General features: G+C 34.1%; 2 protein-coding genes across 3 annotated transcripts in view; both read right to left on the minus strand.

Annotated features, from left to right (window-relative positions):
• The window catches only part of hwt (SH2 domain-containing adapter heavyweight), a 524,256-nt gene that overhangs the window by 395,755 nt on the left and 103,064 nt on the right, over nucleotides 1-25,437 (minus strand). The gene's annotated exons all lie outside the window — the stretch shown is intronic.
• Nucleotides 1,725-6,802, minus strand: LOC149425666 (uncharacterized). Of its 2 annotated transcripts, none has more exons than XR_016303412.1 (2): nucleotides 2,775-4,445; nucleotides 1,725-2,184 (listed from the first exon to the last, which is right to left on the minus strand). XR_016303412.1 is itself a non-coding variant. In XM_089641034.1 (2 exons), exons 1-2 carry the CDS (start codon nucleotides 6,785-6,787, stop codon nucleotides 1,878-1,880), a joined length of 324 nt encoding a protein of 107 aa, XP_089497160.1. In that variant the 5' UTR covers nucleotides 6,788-6,802; the 3' UTR covers nucleotides 1,737-1,877. The 2 variants fall into 2 exon arrangements, 1 of the variants encoding a protein (XP_089497160.1); XM_089641034.1 differs by lacking the exon at nucleotides 2,775-4,445 and adding an exon at nucleotides 6,771-6,802 and having other exon boundaries at nucleotides 1,737-2,184.

The following is a 25,437-nucleotide window of genomic DNA, read 5'->3' on the forward strand; positions in this document are numbered from 1 at the left end:
GGACCCCACTCAAGTATTTTTAAAAACTTTCAGACTGGGTGGTTAAAGCTAGACAAGACAAAATACAAAACTGCTATTGAAGATAAAAATAATAGACATAAAATAGGGAATTCAGATGAAATATCAATTTTCCTTACAGAAAAATTAAAAAACCAACAGCCAAGGGATGATTACAAAGAATTAATTCAACTTTCGTTAGTTGTGTTAGGACGAACTCCCCCAAAAGATACTTTTTTCAAAGTTCCTGGTGCCATTCATCACGCTAGATGGATGGCAAAGGCCATTTACATTACAATTTACATTAACAAATTTAGAAAAAAAAGTTATCACTAACATTTGTTTATTTTTAATAAAAATTTATGTAAAAGCGTGGTTTAACGCCCCCAAACCCACTTTGGCCCCAAACCAAGACCTACAATTCTTAAAATCTCTTGTAAAATATAGAGAAATCGATAAAGAACTTGCAGACAAAGCACTGTCTAAAATGATAAATCATCTGTGGTACCTCAATTCTGAGCAAGTCGCATTTTCTTGCTTCGATGAAAATTTAGAAAAAAGTGTCAAAAAAAGCATGGCTCTAAAAAGTCTACAACTAATTCCAATTGAAGAACAAACATGTGATAGGGATGTGAAAGCAAAACTCAGTCTCCATCAAGTGGATAATTTATTGGACAAAGATATCGATTTTTTTGTTTCTCATCAAACTCTAAATTTTTTTTTTTTTTTATTGTTATTAAGTTTAATTTGTTTGATAATGCCTTTAGAGGGCGAAACAGCTGTCACGCGTAATAATAATTACACAGCAGAGCTTGTTTAAAAATAAACTGTTTTTATAAACCCAATAATAATATTATTGTATATATAAAAAAATAAAAATAAAACTCTAAATTTTTACAAACGATTTGAAATTGCACAGAATTTTTAAATACGGATCCTGATATATGGTGTTAAAATGCACATTATTTAAAAGCAAAAAATATAGTGAACGGTTTCAAGGTTGTCAATGACACAACTGAAAGAGGGGTAAAATTAATCCAAGACTTCAATTCCTGTTTGACAAAAGACGAAGAACGACAGTTTCTGTTACAAGTTGCATCGAAATTTTTTTCCTGACTCTTCAAAAGCCACGTTATCTAAACCATTACCACCTGTTACAGTAATGGCCTCGTTAAATTAATGATACCAAGAAATATAATTGATAAGTTTTATTCTTTGAAACACACATCACTGGTAACAAAACAACGACCCTCGAATTCCTTAATTATTTCATGGTTGTTATTGATCCGTTATTTAGAGAGAGAAGAGGAAGAAAATGGGCATGCAAGCCTATTTATAAACTAATTCATTCGAATGTATTGGTATATTTAATCACAATTATTGTCCTTAGGGGAGACATCTGTCGGATATTTCAATTACTCAATACAGATACAAGTGGCATTTTTCGTTGGTTTGATTCTTGGCTAAAGTCTGAACATGCTGCCAGGGCACGGAAGAATTTATTTTTTTACACATAAACAAAAAATAATTTTTAAAAAATAACCATAATATAATCAAAGATAATTTGAAAAATAAACATAATATAAATATGGACAAATTAATTTGAAAAACAATCATGAGATGAATATGAATAAAAAAGTTCTAAAATAAGAGAATCATAATATGAACAAGTTAATTCGATGTTCCTAGGTCATCCTTCAGGTAGGTTGCTAATTTTTCTCCTTCTTATGACTGCTAGCAAAAAATTTGATGGTCCAAGGTCATCCTTCAGGTAGGTTGCTAATTCTTCTCCTTTTTATGACTGCTAGCAAAAATTTGATGGTCCAAGGTCATCCTTCAGGTAGGTTGTTGATTTTTCTCTTGTTTATGACTGCAGGAACTTATTTATTCAGTCCGGGGGGTACATCGGGCGTCCCTGTAGCAATGCTTGAATCCCTTTCCATGGGTAATAAACATATTTTGCTGATAGGTCTCTTAAATGTTCCTTGTGCGGTTTTGAGGGTAACCACCCGCACTTTCCCGTCAGCTCCAGGGTGAGTAGCTAGGATCCTGGCTAGTTTCCACATATTAGGCGGCAGGTTGTCCTCCTTTAGTATGACCATGTCGTCCCTTTCAACAGTCCTGAGGCCCTTGTCTTCCTTCCATTTGGTACGTCTTTGTAATTCTGCAAGATATTCCAGTTTCCACCTGCACCAAAATGTTTGAATCAGTGCATTTAATTTTTGATATTGATTCAATCGATTATATTGTATCTCCCGAACATCCTTCTCAGAGATAGAAGCTATCCCTCCGCCAATCAGGAAATGATTTGGAGTCAAAGGATTCAGGTCAGTCGGATCGTTGGACAGAGGAGTGAGCGGACGTGAATTTAAACAGCATTCTACCTGACACAATAAAGTATATAATTGTTCAAAGGTTAAACTTGAATTATCGGTTATTCTTTTTAAATGATATTTGGCGGATTTCACTGCTGCTTCCCAGAGTCCAGCGAAATTCGGTGACCGTGGTGGAATAAATCCCCACACTATTGACAAATCAGCTAAATATTTTTGAATCTTGTCATCAGATTTCTTTAACTTATCATACAATTCTCTCAGTTGATTATATGCTCCCTTAAAATTGGTCGCATTATCTGAATATATTTTAAAGGCTTTGCCCCTCCGCGCAATGAAACGTTTTAAACAATTTAAAAAGTTGTCAGTGGTGAGGTCTGTTACCAGTTCCAAATGCACAGCTTTCGTTGAGAAACAAACAAAAATGCATAAATAAGATTTCACCAATGGAGCCTTCCTGGTGATACCGCTTTTCATCATGATAGGACCTGCGTAATCAATCCCGGTAACCTCGAATGGCCTGCTAGGTGTTATTCTGTTTTCCGGCAAGTCACCCATGATAACTTGACTGGTTACTGGATTTTTTCTGAAACATACTATACATTTATGTAATATTTGCTTAACAGTGGTTTTTCCGGCAATCGGCCAGAACTGTAATCTCACTAGAGATAACAAAGTTTGTGTCCCTGCATGTAAATGTACATAATGAAGATGTCGAATAATTAATTCTGTTAACTTATTATTTTTTGGTAAAATTATTGGGTGTCGTTGCTGGTATGATAAATGTTTCGCCTTTGTTAGCCTGCCCCCGACACAAATTAATCCATTATTTATAAATGGATTAAGCGACAAAATAACGCTACGTTTATCCAGTGAACATTTATTACTCAAAGCCCTGAACTCATCCTTAAAATGGTAGCGTTGAATTATTGCTATTAGACGATGCAATGCATTGTCCAGCTCCGGCACGCTTAACCTCCCGGTTAATTTACAGTTTTTTGTGTTACAATTATTAAAGAAACGCAATATATATGCAGTTACTCTCTTTAGCTTGTTGAGAGAGGAAAATTTTGAAAAGATGTCCCACTCCGTGACATTAGTAGACACGCATACCGCCTTGGTTTTTATCTCTGGAGGATTTATACAGGAATTTTCTGGCTTCGGCCAGTGATCGGCCTCTCTTATTAGCCAATCCGGACCCTTCCACCAAATATCTGCTTGTAATAGTTTGTTTGCTGTAACTCCTCTTGATAAAATATCAGCGGCGTTTTCCTGCGATGAAACATGTCGCCAATGGGCGGGATCGCCGGCCTCTTGTATCTCGGCAACCCTGTTGGCCACAAAGGTATTCCATCTAGCTGGCTGTCCTCTTATCCAGCATAGTGCGATGGTAGAGTCACACCAGTAGTATGTATCCACCTCAACCATGTTGAGTGCTTCTTTGATGTTTTTTAATAATTTCGTTAACAGCACCGCACCACAAAGTTCCAATTTTGGCAGGGATATGTTTTTTAATGGCGCTATCCTGGACCTGGAAGATATTAACTGAGAGTGCATCTTACCCTCGGCGTTCCTGGATACTAGATACGCACAGGCTCCGTAGGCCTTTTCTGATGCGTCGCAAAAACCATGGATTTGTAGGCTGTTTTGACCCCACAAGATTCTTCTCTTTATTTTCAACAGGTTTATTTGAGATAAATTTTTCATGTAATTTTCCCAATCTTTTAATATTCCCTCGGGTATTTCTTCGTCCCAGGAAGTCTTAGATATCCATAATCTCTGCATAATTAGTTTTGCTACAACCGTTACTGGTCCTAGCAGTCCTAAAGGATCGAACGTTGAGGCGATACTTGACAATATCCGCCGTTTGCTTTGTACGGTACATACTGGTTTTTTCACTACATATGAAAAGTAATCAAACTCACTGTTCCAGATTAATCCTAGTATTTTTTCTTCTTGGGGTTCTTTAGATATCAATCCTTGCATATCTTGACCTGGTTCGGAAGATAATTCTGCCACGTTCGATCTCCATTTTCTTAGATTCATCCCTGCAGATTTTAGTAAACTGATTACCTGTTGTTTTAGAAGGTGGCACGATTCAACGTCATTTCCTCCCGTTAATAAGTCGTCCATGTAAAAGTCATTTTCAATGACATTGCTTGCTATAGGAAATGAAAGTCTATTTTCAATACCTATTTGCTTCAGGCATCTTGTCGCCAGGAAAGATGACGGTCCTAATCCATAAGTCACTGTCCTTAGCTTGTAATGCTTCAAATCCTCATCCTGTGAAAAGCGCCAAACAATTTTCTGTAGATTGCGGTCGCTTTCCTGCACGTTTATCTGACGGTACATTTTCTCTATGTCCGCAGTTATGACTACAGGATGTTTTCTGAAATGTAAAATTTGCATATTTAAATCCTTTTGTATGTTAGGTCCGACCATCAGAGCATCATTAAGGGAAATACCAGAAGATGTTTTTGCCGATCCATCGAACACCACGCGAACTTTAGTAGTGGTGCTTGACTCCTTCATCACCGCATGATGTGGTAAAAAATATGATGTCGCATCGCATTCGGATTTTTGGCACTCTTCCATATGACCCAATTGTAAATATTCTCTCATAAACATGCTATATTGACATTTCAATTCTTTATTGGTGGAAAATTTTCTTTCCAATGTATGAAACCTTTTTTCAGCCATTGACAAAGAACTCCCTAGTTGGTCTATACAAGGGCGGGTTGGTAAGGCTACCGTAAATCTGCCCTCCGTGTCTCTACTATGACACTCTGTAAAGTTGACTTCGCAAGCCTTTTCTTCAAAATTCTGAGGTTTCATGACATCCACCTCTTCTAGTTTCCAGAATCTTTCCATCTGGTTACCTATTTTATTAATGGCTAGATTACAATTAATTGATACTGGCCTTGTTTTAGTGATGATGTCGATCGCTCCGGAAACAATCCAACCGAGTTCAGTCCTTTGAATAGTTGGCCCGCCCTCCGTTAAGCGTATTCGATCATTATTCATTATTTCCCAAAAAACTTCCGCACCCAACAGGATGTCAATTGGAGACGTGACATTGAAATCCTTATCCGCTAGTTGCAAGCCAGATGGGATCTTCAACTCTTGTTTCCTGAAGGTCATTTGGGGTAGGTCGGTTGTTATAGCCTGCAATACTAAACAAGAAATTTTCTTATTATAATCACTATTCACTGCTAACATGTCAATTGTAACTCTTCGATTGATATGTGTGATGCGATTTTGTATTCCAGACACCGGCATATTTATTTTTTCTGTTTTTAATTTTAATTTTTTTGCAAAACTCTCTCTTATGAAATTCGATTGGGCGCCTGAATCCAATAATACCCTCGCTTTGTGTAAACGGTTGTCGCTACCTACGATATTCACGATCGCTGTAGATAATAAAATTATCTTTTCATTTTTATTTAACACCGTATGATTTGCCACTGATGTCGAGCTGTGTGCCTCTTCATTTGTGTTTTCACTATTTAATTCATTAACATGTATCAAAGTATTATGTTGATCACTTGCACAGATTTTACATTTGAATTTATTTTTGCAATCTTGTGTAAAATGTCCTACCCTCAAACATTTGAAACAGGCTCGGGCCTTTTTTAAAAATTCTAATTTTCCTTGGATATTTAATTTGAGAAATTTTTTACAATAATACACTGGATGATTTTCTTTACATAGGATGCATCCGTGTTTGGTTGCTATCAATGAGACAGACAAATCTTTCTTGCGATCATCACGTGTTGTAACATTCTTGTAGGTAGGCCTTTTTTCTTGCAAATTTGTGAACTCCAGTACCTCAACACGTTTGGTTAGACATGTAATAAATTCTTTCAACGTTGGGAGTGCACCATCTATTGGCTGCTCTTCCCAAAATCTACGAGTTGATCCATCCAATTTATTAGATATTAAATATATCATAATCGCGTCCCAGGAATCAACATGTAATCCTAGATTTTTTAACGCTTCTAAATTTATATTAGCCTGATCAATAATATGCCTTAACGCGACTGGACATTCTTGTTTCATATCTTTTAACTGAAATAAAGATGCAACATGCCTATGAACTATTATTTTTTTATTCGCGTAACGTTCCTGCAGTATCTGCCACGCAGATTCGTAATTGTCGTGCGATATGGTCAAGGAGGCAATCAATTTAGCTGCGTCTTTTTTAAGGCACGATTGTAAATAAAAGAATTTTTGAGACTTGTTTAACGTATTATTTTCATGAACCAATGCTTTAAAGGTCTCAGCGAATTTAGCATACTCAGTAATTTCACCATGAAATTCAATAAGTTTCAAAGTTGGTAATTTAATTTCACATTTTTCATGATTTACTGAATTCAATAAACCTTTTGCTAATGCAAGTACAGAGAAATATTGATTTTCAAAGGATTCACGTTGACTTACGTGTTCTGCCTCGTCATCCGAAAGTTCTTCGATTTGAGATTGAATTTTTTCAAAGTCATCTAACAATTTTTCGACCTTTTCATAACGTAATTCTAGTTCCGTTTTATCGAGTGTCTTTAAAATATCATTAAACCTTGTCAATTTCGCTTTCAAAATTCCACGCTTGTTGATTAACGGCTTTAACTTTTCCATCTTTAGTGGTAAATAATAAACAATTTAACTTTTAACCTCAAACAACTGACAGTTTACGAATGAAAACACGGCGTTGTTAGCAAAAATGCTTGTTAGTGCCAGGGCTGACAACCTTTTAAATCAGAACAACCACTGAACCACTCACCACTGACAACTTTTTAAATCAGAAATTCGCTGAAATTATTTTGTAGCGAGATTTTACCCGGTAAATTTGAATATTCGCGTGAATTATTTTTAATTAAATAAATCCAATGACAAAACTCTTACAATTGAGATGCTCATTTAACAATAATCGTATCAATTTGCAATGTAGGTAGCTATTAAAATTTTATGCAACTGAAAAATCAAAAACAACAATAATCTTTGTTGCATATTTAAATATTTCATTTGGGATAATTTGAAATAGGAAGGATTCGGGATTCGGTCACAGTTTTGATAGGATGGCGTTGGGATACTTATCTGATGATGATCTGCATCTTCTTGGTTTTTTGCTGGTTCATATTTCGGCTTTCTGGTGCACGATGCGGCTCGATTGGACCATATGTTACAGTATTGGCCTCGTTAAATTAATGATACCAAGAAATATAATTGATAAGTTTTATTCTTTAAAACACACATCACTGGTAACAAAACAACGACCCTCGAATTCCTTAATTATTTCATGGTTGTTATTGATCCGTTATTTAGAGAGAGAAGAGGAAGAAAATGGGCATGCAAGCCTATTTATAAACTAATTCATTCGAATGTATTGGTATATTTAATCACAATTATTGTCCTTAGGGGAGACATCTGTCGGATATTTCAATTACTCAATACAGATACAAGTGGCATTTTTCGTTGGTTTGATTCTTGGCTAAAGTCTGAACACCACCTTAATCTGATAATTAATTATAAATGTAAATAATAATTATAATAACTTCTTTTTTTCATAATGCTTTCTTTTGTATATTTTAAATAATAAAACTGTGAACATTATTTCTTCTTGTTTTTTATACCTTTTTGCATTTTTTTTCTCGTAAATCCATCATTTTCAATTTGGATTGTGCTGTATTTACTTTGAAAACAGTTTTAACTACACCCTTTTTTATGTACCAATTGAGAAAATGAATAAAGCAAAATCTGGACAGCACATGTAATTAAATCTTGCAATATTGATAGGTATTTTATAAAAAATAAAAAAAAATTATAGATAAACTTCAACCTTGATGAGGCACGGGTTAACCTTATCCAATTGAGCTGAAACTTCACCAATCTCATTTTTAGCTAATTGGCAGCTTTAAGGGCGGTCAGCACAAAAAAATTCCAACATTAATTTTTTGTAACCACCCTACTGCACATAACAAAACTACAGGGAGCCTGTATTACTATAGGGCTATGGCATTAAATAATCACAACACGCGAGCATAGGCAGCCTCATCTCAAAAATTAGAAACCCTTCCTGAAAATGATATATATTTGCACTGCATTGAAATCGAAATCTTCCGATTCTAAGTCAATTACATAGACCGCTACGCAATGGAGACCGATAATGCTTGCTCTAACACAGACAATGTTATAATAATAACGGAATATCAAAAGTGGACATTTTTAGTTGGCGAGCTTAACAAACATGAAAAGTCCATAAAATAGAATTTCTCTGATATTTCATTAGTAAATTTTCTGCTCAGTATATTTATAAATTTGTTTTTAATTGAATTTGTTTTATGTGCATCCTGTTTAGTTATGGTTACCAATAAATGACAACCGTGACGATGGGTATGCAATTTGAAAAAAAAATGTTTTTCTGAATTATTATTACTATCAGGAGTGACTTTTTGTTTTTGTAATTTTATTTCTGTATGTATTGAACGTAATTCATGTTATATAATCTCTTATATATTTTATTTTATTTTTTATTTTTTTTTTTGTATTAGGCAATTCACCCTAAAGAGAGTGCTATGTGAATTTTATTTTATGATATCTTGTCTTAATATGACACTTAAAATTACACCCGAATAAGCTCCATAAAATTAATGTTTTTCTTACTTTTATGAGCAATACTTTGTTATTACATAATTTTTCTCATAAATTTCAATGTTTTCTATTCTTATAATGTTGTCTCATTAGAGGTAAGGTCACAAGGAGGAAATCCACAAAAAAAGTTTATTTTGGCTATAATAATAATAAGAATTTAGGTAATAATTCGAAATCGCTGGTCACGGATTATACGAAATATTTTTTAAATAAACCTTCTGATTTACCCTAATTACTATAAAAGTAGACTGACTGCATTTGGGAAAATTTTAATTTCAGCATTTTTATTATTAATTACGTAAAATGAAAATTCGCTTTCGTTGTATGACAGCAGGAATAGTTTGTTGATGAAATTTTTTTTTGTTGGTATTCCTGATATGAGTGACTAGAATATTTACCATTTACTCTACGCAAATGCCAGGTAGATACTATTTTAGCAGAACTCTAAAAATAAAATAAAGGTGTTTAGGTCTGTTTTATAAATAAAGAAATAATTTTAAAAAAAGATAAGGCTATTATAGGTTTGGTTAGGTTGGGTTATTATAGGTTAGGATAGGTTAGGTTAGGATAGGTTAGGTTAGGTTGGGTTATGATTGGTTGTGTTACGTTGGGTTATTATATTATCAATGACTCCTAACCTAACATATCCTAACCTATAATAACCTTATCTTTTTTAAATATCTTTTTATTTCTAAAAGAGACCTAAATACCTTTATTTTATTTTTCGAGTTCGGCCAAAATAGTACCTACCTAGTATCTGCGTAGAATAAATGGTAAATATTCTAGTCACTCATATCAGGAATACCAACAAAAGAAAATTTCATCAAGATAAATAATTCCGGCTGTCACCTAGGGTTGCCATATCTCCGGTTTTGGACCGGACAGTACGGTTTTTTGAACGGCTGTCCGGTCTAGAAAATTTTGGAAAACCGGACAATACAATTTCCGTTTTTTTTTAAATACGCGACATATATACCTCACGAGATAATTTACAGAGCAAAAGCCGTGAGCGATTCTGACGGGTGGTAGTAAGACTTGCTCAAATCTGTTGAAAATGGTACAATATGTGTCCAGTGTTCCCGTCTTAAACGCTATTTTCGTAGAAAGAGTTTTTAGTGTAAAGGGTAATGTATGGACTGACGAAAGAAATCGACTAGGTGGGAGTACCATAAAAATAGATTTATGTGTTTTCTTCAATTTAAATGTCAATTGCACTAAATTTAAAGAAACAATTTCAGGCAATAAACGATTATTTAAAGCAGTAGCATCTAGTGCCAAATATGTTAAAAGGTGTTTTTTTGCTTATCAATAGTAATCATAAATATAAGTTTTAATGTTTACTAAGTGTTTCATTGTGTTCACCTTCAGAAATTTTCGGTAATTTTATCTGCTTATTTCAATGCGAAATCACAGGGGTTTATGATTATCAAAGGACCCTTTGATTTTCGACAAATTGTACAAAAAAATCAAAGGGGGGACCCTTTGATAAAAAAAAAATTGGCAAATTATATGGCAACCCCATACGACGAAAGCAAATTTTCATTTTACGTAATTAAAAATTAAAATGCTGAAATTAAAAATTTCCCAAATGCAGTCAGCTTACTATTTATAGTAATTAAAGTAAATCAGAAGGTTTTATTTAAAAAATATTACGTTTTATCCGTGGCCAGCGATTCCTAATATTTACCAGAATTTATTCCAGAATGTATGCAATACATTCCATATTTTGAAATAATTTAAATTATAAATAATATAAATTAGAATACTAATACAAATATAGGCACAATAAATGCAGCATTTAAGTGACATATTTTTATCATAGTTTTACATATATGCTACACATGTACAAACTGATAAAATATAAAATATCGATTTACCGAAAAAAAACCAAATGTAATTATTGTATGTTTTGAAATTCTATAGCCATAAATATAAAGAAAGTTTGGAAGTTAATTTAAGTCCATCACACAATGTATAAATAATGATCTCAGATACCAGTTTTCCGTATATAAATAATACTCACTTCCAGACCATGAGAGTCATCTTCAGACTATACCGTAAACTTTATCCTCATCCAAGACCCAAACCATAATGCGCTATTTCCCAACAGACGCTTCTCTCTACTTTGAGTTTTCACCGCCAGGGGAATTTTTCCTAAACACACCATGAAAATAAAAAAAATAATTTAAATCAATTCATTAAATATTTTTAATTTTCGGAAAAATATTATTTTGAGCAGTAATGAATTTAGATCGGCAAGAGACTTCTCTATTTCATTAAAAATAATTTCGTTTTACGGCGCACATCTTTCACATAAAACAGAATACCTTCAGTAGGACATTCTTAGAGTGATAAAACCTTCAGACATTAACAGAGCCTATAAACCTCCCCCATGTCAGCTCATCAAATCTCCGAATTATGAGAGAAAAAATCACGGAAGTAAAATTTTTGGGGTTTAATATTAATATATATATATATATATTTTTAATAGTGATAAAGTTTCGGCGTTTAAAAAAATTAACATAACGCTCTATTAACGTACTTATAAAGAAAGCAAAAATATAATTATATTTTTATGGTTTTGTGCAAAGATCGTACGTTTAAGAGGAATATGAAAGCCAAAAGTATTTTTGTTCTCACCCCTTCCATAATAATAATCAGGAAACTCAGATTGTATGTCATGTCTGCGCGAGGCAAGGAATTGTTAAATAATACATTTGCCGTGCGCGGCGAACCTGCAATAGGTACGAAGCGCCAGGAAAGATCTTGTTCCGTATACGCTTCCAAACTTTTGCTAAAACCCTTTTCAAATGGTGGACGCATACTGCCGGAGTTTTGTTGACAACTCAACAACTTTTGTAAACAGCCAACAATTCTCCAAATTTAAAGATTACTGATTAATATAATTACACAGTTTTTTTAAAGCTAAGTTTTATTTTTTTATGTATTTATCCATTAAAAATAACAACAGCCTTTTTAACACGTAATATGTGTAAGACAATTTTTAGTCATTAAGTGATGTTTTATTTGTAAAAAATGTACGTATTTACTATTTTTTTTCATCCACAAATCATTAGAAAACATTTTTCATTATAATAAATCTATTTTTATTAATAAAAAGTTTAAAAAACAGTTTTACTGAGGATTAAACATTCCTCCCCGGGGACTGGAGTCAAACGCGCTGACAACTGAGCCAGATCCCAATTTGGAAGGACCGACATTTATTGCTTATATTTATATTGCTTATATTATAGATTTCGCCTTTGCAGTACCGCAGTTAAAAGGACGCTCTTCCTTTCCTTCTGCGCAACGTTGTACACGTGTGAACTATGGGCAAACTACAAAAAGATAGATACAAAACTATAGAAAGACTAGGGGTCCAATACAACAACGCCTTCCGTGCAATTTTTTGTCTCCCCAGATACTGCAGCGCTTCCCGTATGTTCACGGAGGGGCGAGTTCCCGGATATGCATCCAGGGTGGCAGAAATGAGGGAAAGGATAAGAAGCTCTGGAAATATCCTCACTATGGAAGCCCGTCTCACTCCATCCTCCAGCATTGACGCACACTGGAGAAAAATACTAGCGCCTAATATAGTCACGGCTCCCTAAAGGCTTCAATTTTCTATTATTCTATTAATTTTATCATTTTATTCTATTTTATTTTCAATTAATTATGGTTTTTTTTTCTTTGTTTTTGTGTTCTATTTTTTTGTTTTTGATCATATATTTTTTTGTATCTCTATATGGGATGTGTGGGATTGCACTAACCTCCCCTCATACCGGAATAAACACTTTTATTTATTTATTTACTAACTGTTGTAATGTCATACAATGTCAAATAAATGCGTACATGTGTATTGCCACTAAAATGTATTATCATCGACAGCGAGACTATCTGCCGAGTTTCAGCTCGATTGGGTGTTGCGTAGTGGGTTAATTTCCACTTCCAACATTCCTAATTACTAAATAACTGTTTTACCGAGGAGTAAACATCCCTCCAAGGGGACTGGAATCAACCACGCTAACAACTGAGCCAAATCCCAATTTGGTAGGACCGACATTTATTGCTTATATTAAATCTTGTAATGTCATCCAATTTCAGATAAATGCGTGTATGTCCACTTATGTGCCACCAAAATGCATTATTTTTAACAACGAGACTATCTGCCGAGTTTCAGCTCGATCGGATGTCGGGTAGTGGGTTAATTTCCACTTCCGAGAATCCACTTCCTTGATAAATTCTTTCTAGAAAACGAAAGTGTATTTAAAAAAGATGTGTTGAGACAATATAATATTTTGGTCATGAAAAATAATAATACCGGAAAAAGACAAGCTTACACGTAGTTTGAGAACTAAATATGCTACGAGCGAAAGTTATTTAAACACGGAAAAAACCGTTCAAAAAACTGTCACAGATCTGACGTCTGTCTGTTCGTTTTTCGTACTGAGCCCATGGGTCCTAAAGTTTGCCATAGATAAAAGTCTGTAACTGAAAAATATACGTCACTACACGACATACTCACCATCGACTAGGATAGATACTATAAAAAAGGCGTAACCATAGACAATATAATTCTCATTCGGAGCCAACCCCATTGGCTAGCCTAAAATCGGCCAAAGACAGCGGCCTATAAACATGCATGAAGTGCGCACTGGTTTGTGGAAAATATACGTCACAAGTCAGCCATAGAGATTACCGTGTCTTTTTTTTTGACCCACTTTTTTCTCGGAGTTATACCCCCCTGCTCCGCGGTCTTCTGACGAAATTCTAGAATTCAATACAATTTTTTACTCAAAAAAATATTACGTAAGCGCCAAAGTGGATTTTAATTTTTTGTGAATAATTTAATAAAAACGGAAAAAAAATCAAGTCAAGTGGTAGCAAATAAACATAGCCATATAAAAGTATTTTTTAAGAGTTGTTTCTAATACGAGTTCATAGTAAACTCTTGAAAAAGAAACCTATTTAGTAGTTTACGCTTATATTTTTCAAGACGTAATTAATAATTTTATTTTAATTCTGATCAAGTCAAGCGATAGAACAAGCTTCAATGTAACCATAGTATATTTTTGGTATTTATAACATATACGGATTTGTAGTAAAGATTGTAGTGATTTCACTTATAGCTTCGCCTTAATGTGAAAAGTACACAAGAATCCTAACTGGCCGGAGCCAGTGGGAGTATGGCGTTAGGTATTGAGGCTGTAGGTAGCGTGAGGGAAAGGAGGTACACACGTTGGGTTGGGTAAATTGTTTTAGTAAATTTAGTTGAAGCGCAATACATGATAATATGTGTTTTCAGAAATACAACAATTGGGAGATGAAGACTATAATTTTCTGATCTAGTCTTTACACACAGCTAAAGTTATTTTAAGCCGTTTTTATGCTAAAGGGTGGTTTTCGACAGAATAAAACGCTGAGAGTACCTATCTATTACTATGAAGCGTGCCACAAATATACGTATATATTATTTGTATGTGTATGTGCACCTACGAATTAAATCAATCACAGTGATATATGCTAAGGATCTTAACTGCTCGGCTACGGAGGACATCGAGTTACAAATAAAATATTATGATCACGAGTAATTAATATATAAAGCAGGGTACTCACCTAACCGTGTAACATGTAACGTATCTGATACTGTATCAAGTGAGTACGTAGGCACGAACCTACTGCGAGCCGCTCGCGGGTGGAGCGCAGTGTGCTCGCAGTGACCCGCCGAGGGCGGTTTCACTGCGAGCACACTGCGAGCACTAAAGGCGGATCCGGGAGCTCGTAGCTGGATACGCGGTTACCGTGGACGAGCCGTACCCACTTGCAGATTGATACAGTATCAGTTACGTTACATGCTACACTCTTGGTGAGTACCCTGCTTAAGAGACGATGTTGACATATAGATCTGCCGTACTCGGCGCTCGTCCGGAAACTGCGTCGACGCACACGAACATTATACTTCCCGAACTTATGTTTTCAATAAAATACAGAAGGATAAATTATAGGATTAGGCAAAAATCGCAGAGGCTGCCCGGCCTTTTTCATACAAAACTTCAATTTGGATTTGAGGACAAAATAGTTGACTCATAAACAATAATGTTTCTCAACTTACTATGTAAATACAAATAAATTTTAAACTAAAACATTGTAAGAAGGGCGTTTTTTGTGTCTGAATTTATAATTTATTTACCATAAATTTGTGCTCCAGCGTAAATCGGTCTTTTGAAAATTAAATGTAACCCCATCAACAAATAATTTATAATTATAATTTAATTGTTGTTTTAATAATTTATAATTATATTCATAGTAAAAAACCAAGATTACTTCTTTAGTAATTGCCATTTAGTCAAAAATTAAGTGATAAACTTGCCTCCGAAATCGTGAAAAATCGATTTCTTTACTTGCTCATATTTTATCTTTTGAAATACAAATAAATAAAGTAGCACATATCCGTAACCTTTGATTAAATCAGTTTGGTTAGGTATTTCGATCTCAAATACAAATTAAAATTTGTTATGAAAAAGGCCGCGGAAACGTTCCCCTTAAAGAACAAGCTTATGGATAAAGAGAAACCAAAATGTATGAATACTACTTTGTTTTCTATTTATTATGGGAAATAAGTTTCTTTTGAGACTTGAGAAGGCAGGTTTCGAAGCATCAAAGGAAATGTCGGTAAAGCAATTTCCTTCCATAAGGCTGCTTCTCGTGGCGGACGGAGGCGGCGCGCTGCACGTGTGACTACACGTCTGAGTGGATATTTCAGCGAGAACCAACTAGACGCCACTCGTCTGAGTTAACCGGTTCAAATCCTGACATACTATTTCAAATATAACGAACGCTGGATAAATGCAGATACTTGCTAAAAACCAGACCTACCGTAAAAATATGAGACAGATTTACTGAGGCCACAAACTTAATTCTGTAAATAACACGTTTGCTTGTTTGTATAATGCATCAAAATATCTCAACAGCGTTAGTCCGAGATCAACGAAAATATTTTCAGTTCATGACGTCATTTCTATTATATGTTATTAAGCTCTAAAATAATATAGCTAAGTTAATGAACCAAAAATTCGGAATATATTTTTTTAAATATTCTTCGAAATCAAATTTCGAAAAAAAGTGACTAACTAGGGCGATGCCGGCGGAAACTGTAAATTTTGTAATTTTTTATAAAAAAATATATGTTTTACCTAGCTTAACGTCGGAATGTGTTTTATTTTTATTTAATCAATAACATTGACCGTTTATATGTTGCAATTAATTAAAAAATACTTCACGTCAAAATATTCATTGATAATATTTTTGAAAAGGAAATTCACCATTTTCAAAAATTCAACATTTTTAGGGCCTTCGAGCTGGTACGTATATATGTATACCCAACGAAATGCCATCTCTTGATAAAACATTTATTGAGAAAGCTTTCGGCCTCGAATAACAGGCAGCATTGGCGCGGGAGCTTAGAAGGAAATTGCGAAAGTAATAAGTTGGATGAGAGGGGGACATGAAGCGAGGGGGGTACGATTAAGCCATTGTAAATATTCCTGTACGTCGCGCTGCACAACGCGTCACACTAACTTCTGGAATCCGGAGTTCAGATTTCTGCCATTTTTATTATTAAAATGATATTCAAAAGAAACCTTTTGAATTGGTTGCCTTCTAATTAAAAACTAATAATATGTACCTACGTTCTCTGACTTGGCTAAACTAGATATGTTTCTCTTCAAATTAATACTTAGCAATAATATATATTTTATAATCTTGTAGGAATGTACATATTTTAAATAAATAAATAATAAAAGAACAAATACAAATAAATTCTATTTATAAATTATATAAATAGTGTGCCTTTGTTTTAAATATGTTTATTGAAGATTGATTTTATTCACTAATTTCATTCATTTAACATATATATCCAGCTAACCATAAAACACCCTAATATAATGGAACTTCCTTCTTCTTCTGGCGTTAGTAAGATTAGATTGTTAATATTAATTTTAGTTGTAAGTTGCTAAATATGTAAATACTCGTATATATGTCGTTAAGATAGTAGTTATAGGCCTTAGTCGTAAGTCACTAGATATAAGTCTTAGAGATAAGTCAGTAGTTCTAGTATTAACTATTTAAGAAATATATTTGTACAGCGCCCTTGAGGTGATTTCTCACGAAAACGGCGCTATATAAATTAGTCAAATATTATTATTATTATTATTATTATGGAACCTTCGCGCAGGTTTCTTTCAAAGAGGAAATCAGTCATCAGAAACACGATTTGGATAGTTTTGTAACATGGCACATGATCATGCATATAAATATTATATTTTGTCGATCATGAACACCTTACTGATTAATCTGTTTAAACTTAACTCTAAACCCTAAGGACCTGCCGCTTTATAGAAAAATGTTGCAGATGTTCAGTTTACGTAAATTTCTTGGAAAATCATAATAATTTCATCAAATTTTAAAGTTGATATTCAGGTTCTGTGAAACAACTGTATATTAACTTTGAATATTAACTTGTACATTTTTTTATTTACTTTGAATATTAATTTGTATATTAACTTTGAAATTTGTTGAATCGTTCATGTTCTGTGAAACAAGGTATATGTGTTTTTGTTTATCAGTGTTTAAGAAATCGTAAAAAAAAAGAAAACAATTTTTACTGTGGTAAATTTTACAACTACGCATAAAAATTAAAAATAAATTGCTAAATGCTACTTAAAATCTAGTGCCAATTATTTATGTCTGTCCCCTTCAACGACCTGCATTTGGCATAAACTGTTTTTTTATGGCTCTGCAAGATGACACAAGTTGTGGCACCCGTGAAGAGTATATGCGCAACATTTTTTTAACGTATCGTACTCGGAAAAATTGTATGTTTATTAAATGAAACTATTGTCCGATGAGAGGTCGTTAAATTTACTTTCAATTGATATCAATATTGACTCGAAGAAACTTACGCTTGAAACTTTTTTGGAATATGTGCGATTTTTGTAACACTGGGTGTAGAATCTAAAAGTATACTAACTAAAACTATATTTCACTGCAACAATAATTTTAATAAACTCCCTTACACCACACATACCAAGCTTAAGTAACAGATATTTTTAATAGCACCGAAAGAACTTACAAAAAAGCGCTACATATATTTTTTTAAATTAGATATTTTTTTAAATTTTTATAATAAAATTTAGTTATCACAATAGCATGTTTGAACTTTATAATTTTTTGTAAACCTTTTTGTGTAAAAAAAGTTTTATTCCGTATTTAAAGGTACTTGTACCGTAAATAGTTGAAATTACAAGAAGAAAGAAGAAGGTTGTGAAGTGCCTAGCTTATTTTCTCGACCGGATTTCAACTTGCGACCTCTGGTTCCGAAGCCTTCACACGTTTAAATACGAGAAAAAAACTTTTTAGAAATTCAAAATAATTAACTTTTGGAAATAATCCTGTGTTTCCTGGAATTCAGAAAAGCCATGAACTATTAAATTAGGTCGATATAAATAACGCGTTGAATCCCGGATGCACTATCGATCGGTCCTTCCTCCTTCCTCTTCCTGCTACCCGTCCCCTCCCCCGGGTATACCTACGGAACACGGCACTCGCAGAGCATACTAATTACCTTTCATAATGATATCAGCTTATTAGTTACGTCAACTGTTCACCTTTGTTGCAAAGATAGACATGTACATTGTCTAATTTGAAGATTTGAATACGTACTATACTACCTATTCATGTAATGTTAACACTGTGGGTTCCAAATTGGCAAAGCATTTGCTAGGTACCCACGGTTTGTTTTTGAACTGAATGAATACATAAGATCTAAGACCGGGCGTAAGGATTCGATTACCGAACAAGGACACAAAAAAATTACAATGGCTATTTTCAGCGTCATGTCATGTCGACTCGTCTGCGAAATGTCTGATCCGAAAATATTGTTTAAGTAAATTATCTTATCTTAGATAATTCACTCAAAGAGATTTAATTAATAATCTGATTTAAATCTCTTTACCGAAGAAAGATTGAATACGCTTGGTAAGATGTGATAAAAGAAATGCAATATCACAAGAAAAATATCGAAAACCAAATGTATAAGTTTTATTTTTTAGTTAAGGGACTCGAGTCCCAGATGTGACCGTTTCCTTTTCTGATTTTTCTGTTTCAGATTTTCGTTTAGAAATCACTAATATTGTCTTCAATATTTTATAAGTTTTATTTTACGGTTCATCGATGTATTCAAATAGTAACTAACCCTCGATAGACCGGAAAGCAAAGATAACGAAACCTCATAGAAAAAATATGTTTTTTATTACACAAATGAAAGAATATCTTAGTTTTAAACCACTTTATTAAATTTATATACGTCGACCGGTTTCGGTTGAACTCAACCTTCATCAGGACAGTACAAATATAAACTATTTATGGAAACCGGTCGACGTATATAAATTTAATAAAGTGGTTTAAAACAAAGATATTCTTTCATTTGAGTAATAATGTCAAGCCACAAAGTGTTTGCTTCCTTCGATAATGTGTTTTTTTGTGTTATTTGTGGTAAAGATTTTCTTTTTCGCTGATTGCTTCGTAGTTAAGGGAGGTGTTTTTATTTTTTTTCCATTATAATATGCTCCCAGTTCATTATATTCTGACACTACTCGACAAGCTTCAAATCACGCAAATACAACGTTAAACAAACATTTATATTTTATATCGTTTTCTCTTTCTTTCTCTGACCATTTTTAAGAAAAAGTAATAAATCATCAATTGAAACTATTTCTTATTCTTGGTCAGAGATAACACAAATAAACGTTGACAGGGATAGTATAAATTATGCACGTTTTAAGTTTTTTCTTATGGTAAAATAAAAAAGGCAAAAAAATAAGTAGATCTTGAAAATACTATTAAAAGTGAGTGCGGATTATTGATGGATGAAAAGCGGATTTTCCGAATATATTGAAAAGCGTCTGCAGTTTTGCCAAAATTATTATTTTGTTTTTTTAAGAAAGATAAACATTCCCAGGTTACGAATAACCTCACAATGTTTGAAAATCTCTTACTACCACCACAGTAAGCGGAACATATTGCTTGTGTTGTGACAGGGGACTTAGCCAGCCGAGGAATTAAACAAATAACGCCTGAGTCAACTCAGCCAAACGCGATGTCAACTCAGCCACCGCCCGGTGTAATTTTTAAAATTTATTGTTTTATTTATGCAACTTCTGAAAATTACTGAAGATTTTACTCTTTTCATCAAAAAACTAATGGATTTTTTGGTAAAATGGGATTTTTTATATTAAAATATTTTTTTTAACTTACAGCATTAGACATTATAGCATACAGGGTATCCGGGGGTAAAATGCTCAAACTTTGGGAGGCGATTCTACACAATACTACGTAAAATATTATAAGCAAAAAAATAAGGTAACTTTTTCTAAATTTCAACGTTTTAAGGTAGTTTTCAGGTACAAAAGTTGAATTGTTTGTATGGCAAAAATAATATTAATATGGCAAAATATTTTTGTGCGGGAAAATAAACACGGAGTGTTGAAAAATTCTTCTACGTAAGTGCAAACCAGTGAAAAATCACGGTAGGATTTGTGCAGCTGAGAGAATTTATAAAACTTTTCTCTCAGGATCACGTTGCTTTTCAAATTTAAATAGTGTTAATTTTTTTTATACATAATTATATTTTTTGTTGACAAATTAGAGAGTCATCAAAAATTTTCCTTTCGAATGAATATCTTTAGTAAACTTGAAAAATCATCCGTCAAAAATTTAGAGGAATGAAATACATGTTTCAAATACGCAACAATATCCAGTACCGGCTGCAGAATTATTAATTAAATAAAAATAAATAATTATTTTTAAGTAGGTATTGCACGCCTGAATTCAAGCAATCAAAAATTTTAAAGTAAAATTAATTTCATTACACAGGAATATTTCTCATCATAGACAGCCCAAATTAGAATCTCTATTTAGTACTAAAATAACTTTGTATTGGAATTGTTTTAAACATTGTTTTTAAATTATAGCACGATTGTGTAGGATTTGCATTGTTCGATACAAAGTTCCGAAATCTAAGTTATAAATAATTTTACCCAATAGACCTGAATAGTATTTTCTTCTAACATTTCTCTATCATTTCCTCCTTGATTCCTTTGCTCACAACTCACAAGGCACGCGTATCTCACGTAACGAAATTGAACGAACGATCAGGCGATCGTTCAGGAGAGCATAAGTCGAAAAGTTGACTCGTAAAACGTATACATGTATACGTATGCGCTGGTATCGCCTGGAGAGTTACTCAGCCTGCTCAGTATTCTGTGCTCCTGGTACCTCGGACCTACGGAGGATTTTCCAATAACGAGTCCCAGGTCTATTTTTCCGCTTCAGTGGTTGCATTTTCCGATTTTTCAATACGATATCTTCCCCGTTTTCTTGCCTGAGGTAAGTGCAGTATTTTTATAGGAAATTCAGCATAATATAGAACTGGTTTAAGGGTGTCTTATCAGATTTGGCTCTTTATATGAATGGAAATGAAAACGGGAGATATGTTACTGAAGCGACGGGCGTGGTTTCACTGAACTAGGTCCAGTAGACAAACTTGTGATTTCCTGCGTTTAGTATCGCACATAAGTCCGTCGGTCAGACACGCTGTCTCCGGCTGTCACAAACACGTCACTCTAATCCGTACGTCGTATTCTACATACTACTCGCTCATTTGTTTATCGCGAAGTAGAGGAAAAGCGGCCCACTCGTGGGCGAGCATCCAACGGACATACAAAAATGCTCATCGCTCGCGTATGACGTCATGCTTGCAGCGGACATGCTCGCCCGTCGGTGTGCTGCTTAATCTCGAAACTGGTGTCGCGAGGAAAGAATTAGAAAGCAAGATTTGGAACTTCAAACCTCAGTTCCCGCTACAAAATATCAATCGCACAAACGAGCGATAGATTAGCTGTCAGCATGGATGAGGGCTGTACAAGATCTCTGGCGAGCAGTTCACGACAGGCGGGAGCACAGAGCGGTTGAACGACGAATTCGCCGGGAATGGAACCGACATGACGACGCCAGCTTCGCGTAGTAGTATTTATTTAGGTAATAGTAGCTTCAACGTAGTTTTACCATTTTAATCAGTCTTTAATCTATCATAATGTCTAAATGATATGGCGCCCTAATATACTCAATCATTATTATTCGATATTCAATATTAACTTGACCAATAGGATGTTGTGACATTTATGTGAATTCAATTTATGTTGTTAACTAACAAAATCTCTCAGAATTTTGTCCACTCCCTGATTGATTAGAATAATTCAATAGAGTCTAACTCAATTCTGCACATAGAGAAAACGAACTTTAGAACTGTTAACTTCATATTTATAAATAATTTGTTTATACCGTATTACATACATTCTTTATTTGATTACCTGTAGAATTGATGGTGACCGGATAAATCATCACATCTTTAAAAAGTTATATAAAGTCATAGAAAGTGATGAAACAAAACTTTATTAACTGGGTTAAGTAGGTTAGGTTAGGTTAGGTTTAAATTATTTTTTTCATCGTTCTACTGACTTTATATCACTTTTTAAAAGTGTGTTGAATTTTCACTGTGTTGAGTTATCATGGAACCATTTTATTTTCCAATTTCTCCTGCCTTATTTTTGATAAATACCAATCAGGAGATAATTTAAGGAATTTAAAAGTTTTAATTAAACAGAATAATTAATCAATTTCCGATCCATCATCCTAAATCAAAATTATGTATTTTCGACCTTACCCGACAGTTGGTCATTAATTTATTAACCAAGATATCAATTATTGAGTGAGATATGGCTATATTACAATCATTTCAAATACTTTACATGGCTAACGAAAGAAATTCTATGTTCTGGTAAAGATGGACGCTGTATAGAAATGATTTTTTTAGTTGTACCGATAATGCCAGGTAAAGTTCTGTAAATACGAGGGCTGTTTTTATTATTATTATTATAACCACATTATTTAGAAAAACTTGCATATATTTAAATATATGTATAATACATTCTAACTTCTCACAGTATGCACTGGGGAAAATAATTTCCCTCGGTGCTTATGTCAATATTGGGGTTGCTGTGTGCAGGGTCTTTTTTGTGAAGGGAGGAGAGAGGAAGTTCTGGAAAAGAAGAGCACATGAGGGGTGAGTAGGAATTTGGCGGTCAGTCCTCCCACTGCGTTGCAGGTGTTCGATCGAAAAAGTCCGGCTGGAGAGATCAAAGAGTCTCCCTCAAGTGACCTCTCACAACCCGGCCCGCCACGCAGCTGCCGGGCAGACGCAACCGCCACAAACCTTACCCTATGAACCCGGGCACCCCCGCTTAGTCACCAAATGGAGCGAACCACTTGGAGTGACAGAGGGCAGAAGTGTTAGTTTTCTTTCCGCCGTACAGTCCGATCTTCTACATCCAATTTCCATCTATCCACTTGCATGGAGAAGTGACTTGGGACCCAAAACTTACATGACGATCAAGATCTCCGAAATTCTGTGACATGTTGGCTACATTTCCAGGTGGTCGAGTTTTATACAAAATAATCTATAACGATTATGTGAAATAATTCATATTATTTAAAAAATAATGTTCAATTATTGAAGACTTTATTCGCGATTCCTAAACGAAAATTTAAAACAGAAAAATCGGAAAAAGTTACGGTCACATCTAGGACTTATGATACATGAAGGTTGCAGTCAATAAAAATGTGCGGTGAGAAAATGATGATAATGTTGGTAGTTCTTATTCGAGTATGATACAGTTAAATATGACGAAAGGAGGCATCGGCAAGGCAAGGGTACTGGGTTCATATCCTAGATGTGGCCTTATCTTTTTCTAGAGAAAAGAAAGAAAAATAATAAGTCTTTCTTTGGTAATTTTTCTGTTTCAAATTTTCGTTTAGGAATCGCTAAAATTGTCTTCAATTATCAAATATATTACAATTTGAGGTTTTACTCATTGAGTAATTCCAAAAATAAATAAAAATATAATATGTTTTTCGTAAATAGTAATACGAACTTTATTCGAGTAAATCTCAATCATTCAATTATCACAAATGATAAAAGCACTTGTTTATCGAATATTTACTGCGGAACTAACGAAGTTTGGCTTAGTAAAAGTTTTTTCCCCAAACGTGTCATTTCAAGTTATCCCCGAGGAATTCCCATCCACTTCTCCCCTATCACTTTTCCTTCTGACCCATCTGACAGGCCACGTGCTTGGCAACAGCTGGCCGGCGTTCCCAACTATGCTCGGGGTACATCGGGTTCATTCGGGCTCTAGAGGGAGATTGCCGTAGGTGGCTCTCTCTCCCATCCTCGATCAATACGAAATTCGTTGAATAAGGTAAACATGAGAATACTTTTTAATATCAAGCGGTGGCCTACATGGCCCGGTTCACCTATGAAAGGACCTTTCAGCAGTTGATGAATGCAAGTTCGTCTGCCTCGAGTCTCTTGTCGCCAGCCCTCACTCCTCCCCCCGCTTCCAGCCCTCCCTCGTCCCTTCCCGTCCCTGCACCACGCCACACGGCCCGTCAAGAGGCACAAACCATAAGTCATATCATAAGGCTTCTTGCCAAACTTTAATACAGAATAGACGAAAGGCAAACAAAGCTTGTTTGCTTACTACACTTTGAAATGACTGTGATTTTTCATTAAATATATAAATAAACTTTTTGATAATGAACAGATATTAATACAATCTAATAACTATTTCCATTGAACGACATATTTCATTGTCTGTAATACCTCTTGAACGATTAACGCAATATTTTGTATCACCGTGTAACCTTCAATGCCTTGTATTAGATTGGATCATATTGTTTACAATGTAAGTATATTTTATATTAATTAGTCGTTGTTACCAGTGAAAAATCAAGGGATGTAACATGACTTGCCATAGTGAAAACTAACTAATAATGGAACCTACATTAGAAAACAATTACATCGTAGGTAGGTACGTTATCGTTTGACTGGATTCAAAAAGATTATTTTCATAATGTTTTATCTGAACATTAATTGTAGTTATAAATTAGAAATCATTTTGTATTAATACAAATTATGGGGAGTATTTATATTTTATAAAATTATATATAATAATATCAAGTGGCCTCTAAGGTAAGTATCCAAGTAAGGTCCAGTATCTTTATTATCTGCCTGTACAGAATGTAAATAAATTGTAATATATTAGGTCCATTAACAGCATCACGTTCGTTGATCAAATGCATTGTACATATAGTTTTATATTAGTGATCGAGCAACCGGTGGATGCAATAAGCCATAATATGTTGATAATAGTTTGTCTAGTCTATGGTTAGTAATAGGATAGATCATTGTAGAAATATATTATATGTACCTGGCTATTCGGGTCAGTTAACTGAGCATAGCTAAGGCAAAGTTTTGATTTCAGTAGATGAACTAGGCGTTGTGTGG

The sequence above is a fragment of the Hesperophylax consimilis genome, chromosome 2, assembly GCF_061612785.1.
Source record: "Hesperophylax consimilis isolate HC1 chromosome 2, BYU_Hcon_1.0, whole genome shotgun sequence".
Lineage (NCBI taxonomy): Eukaryota > Metazoa > Arthropoda > Insecta > Trichoptera > Limnephilidae > Hesperophylax > Hesperophylax consimilis.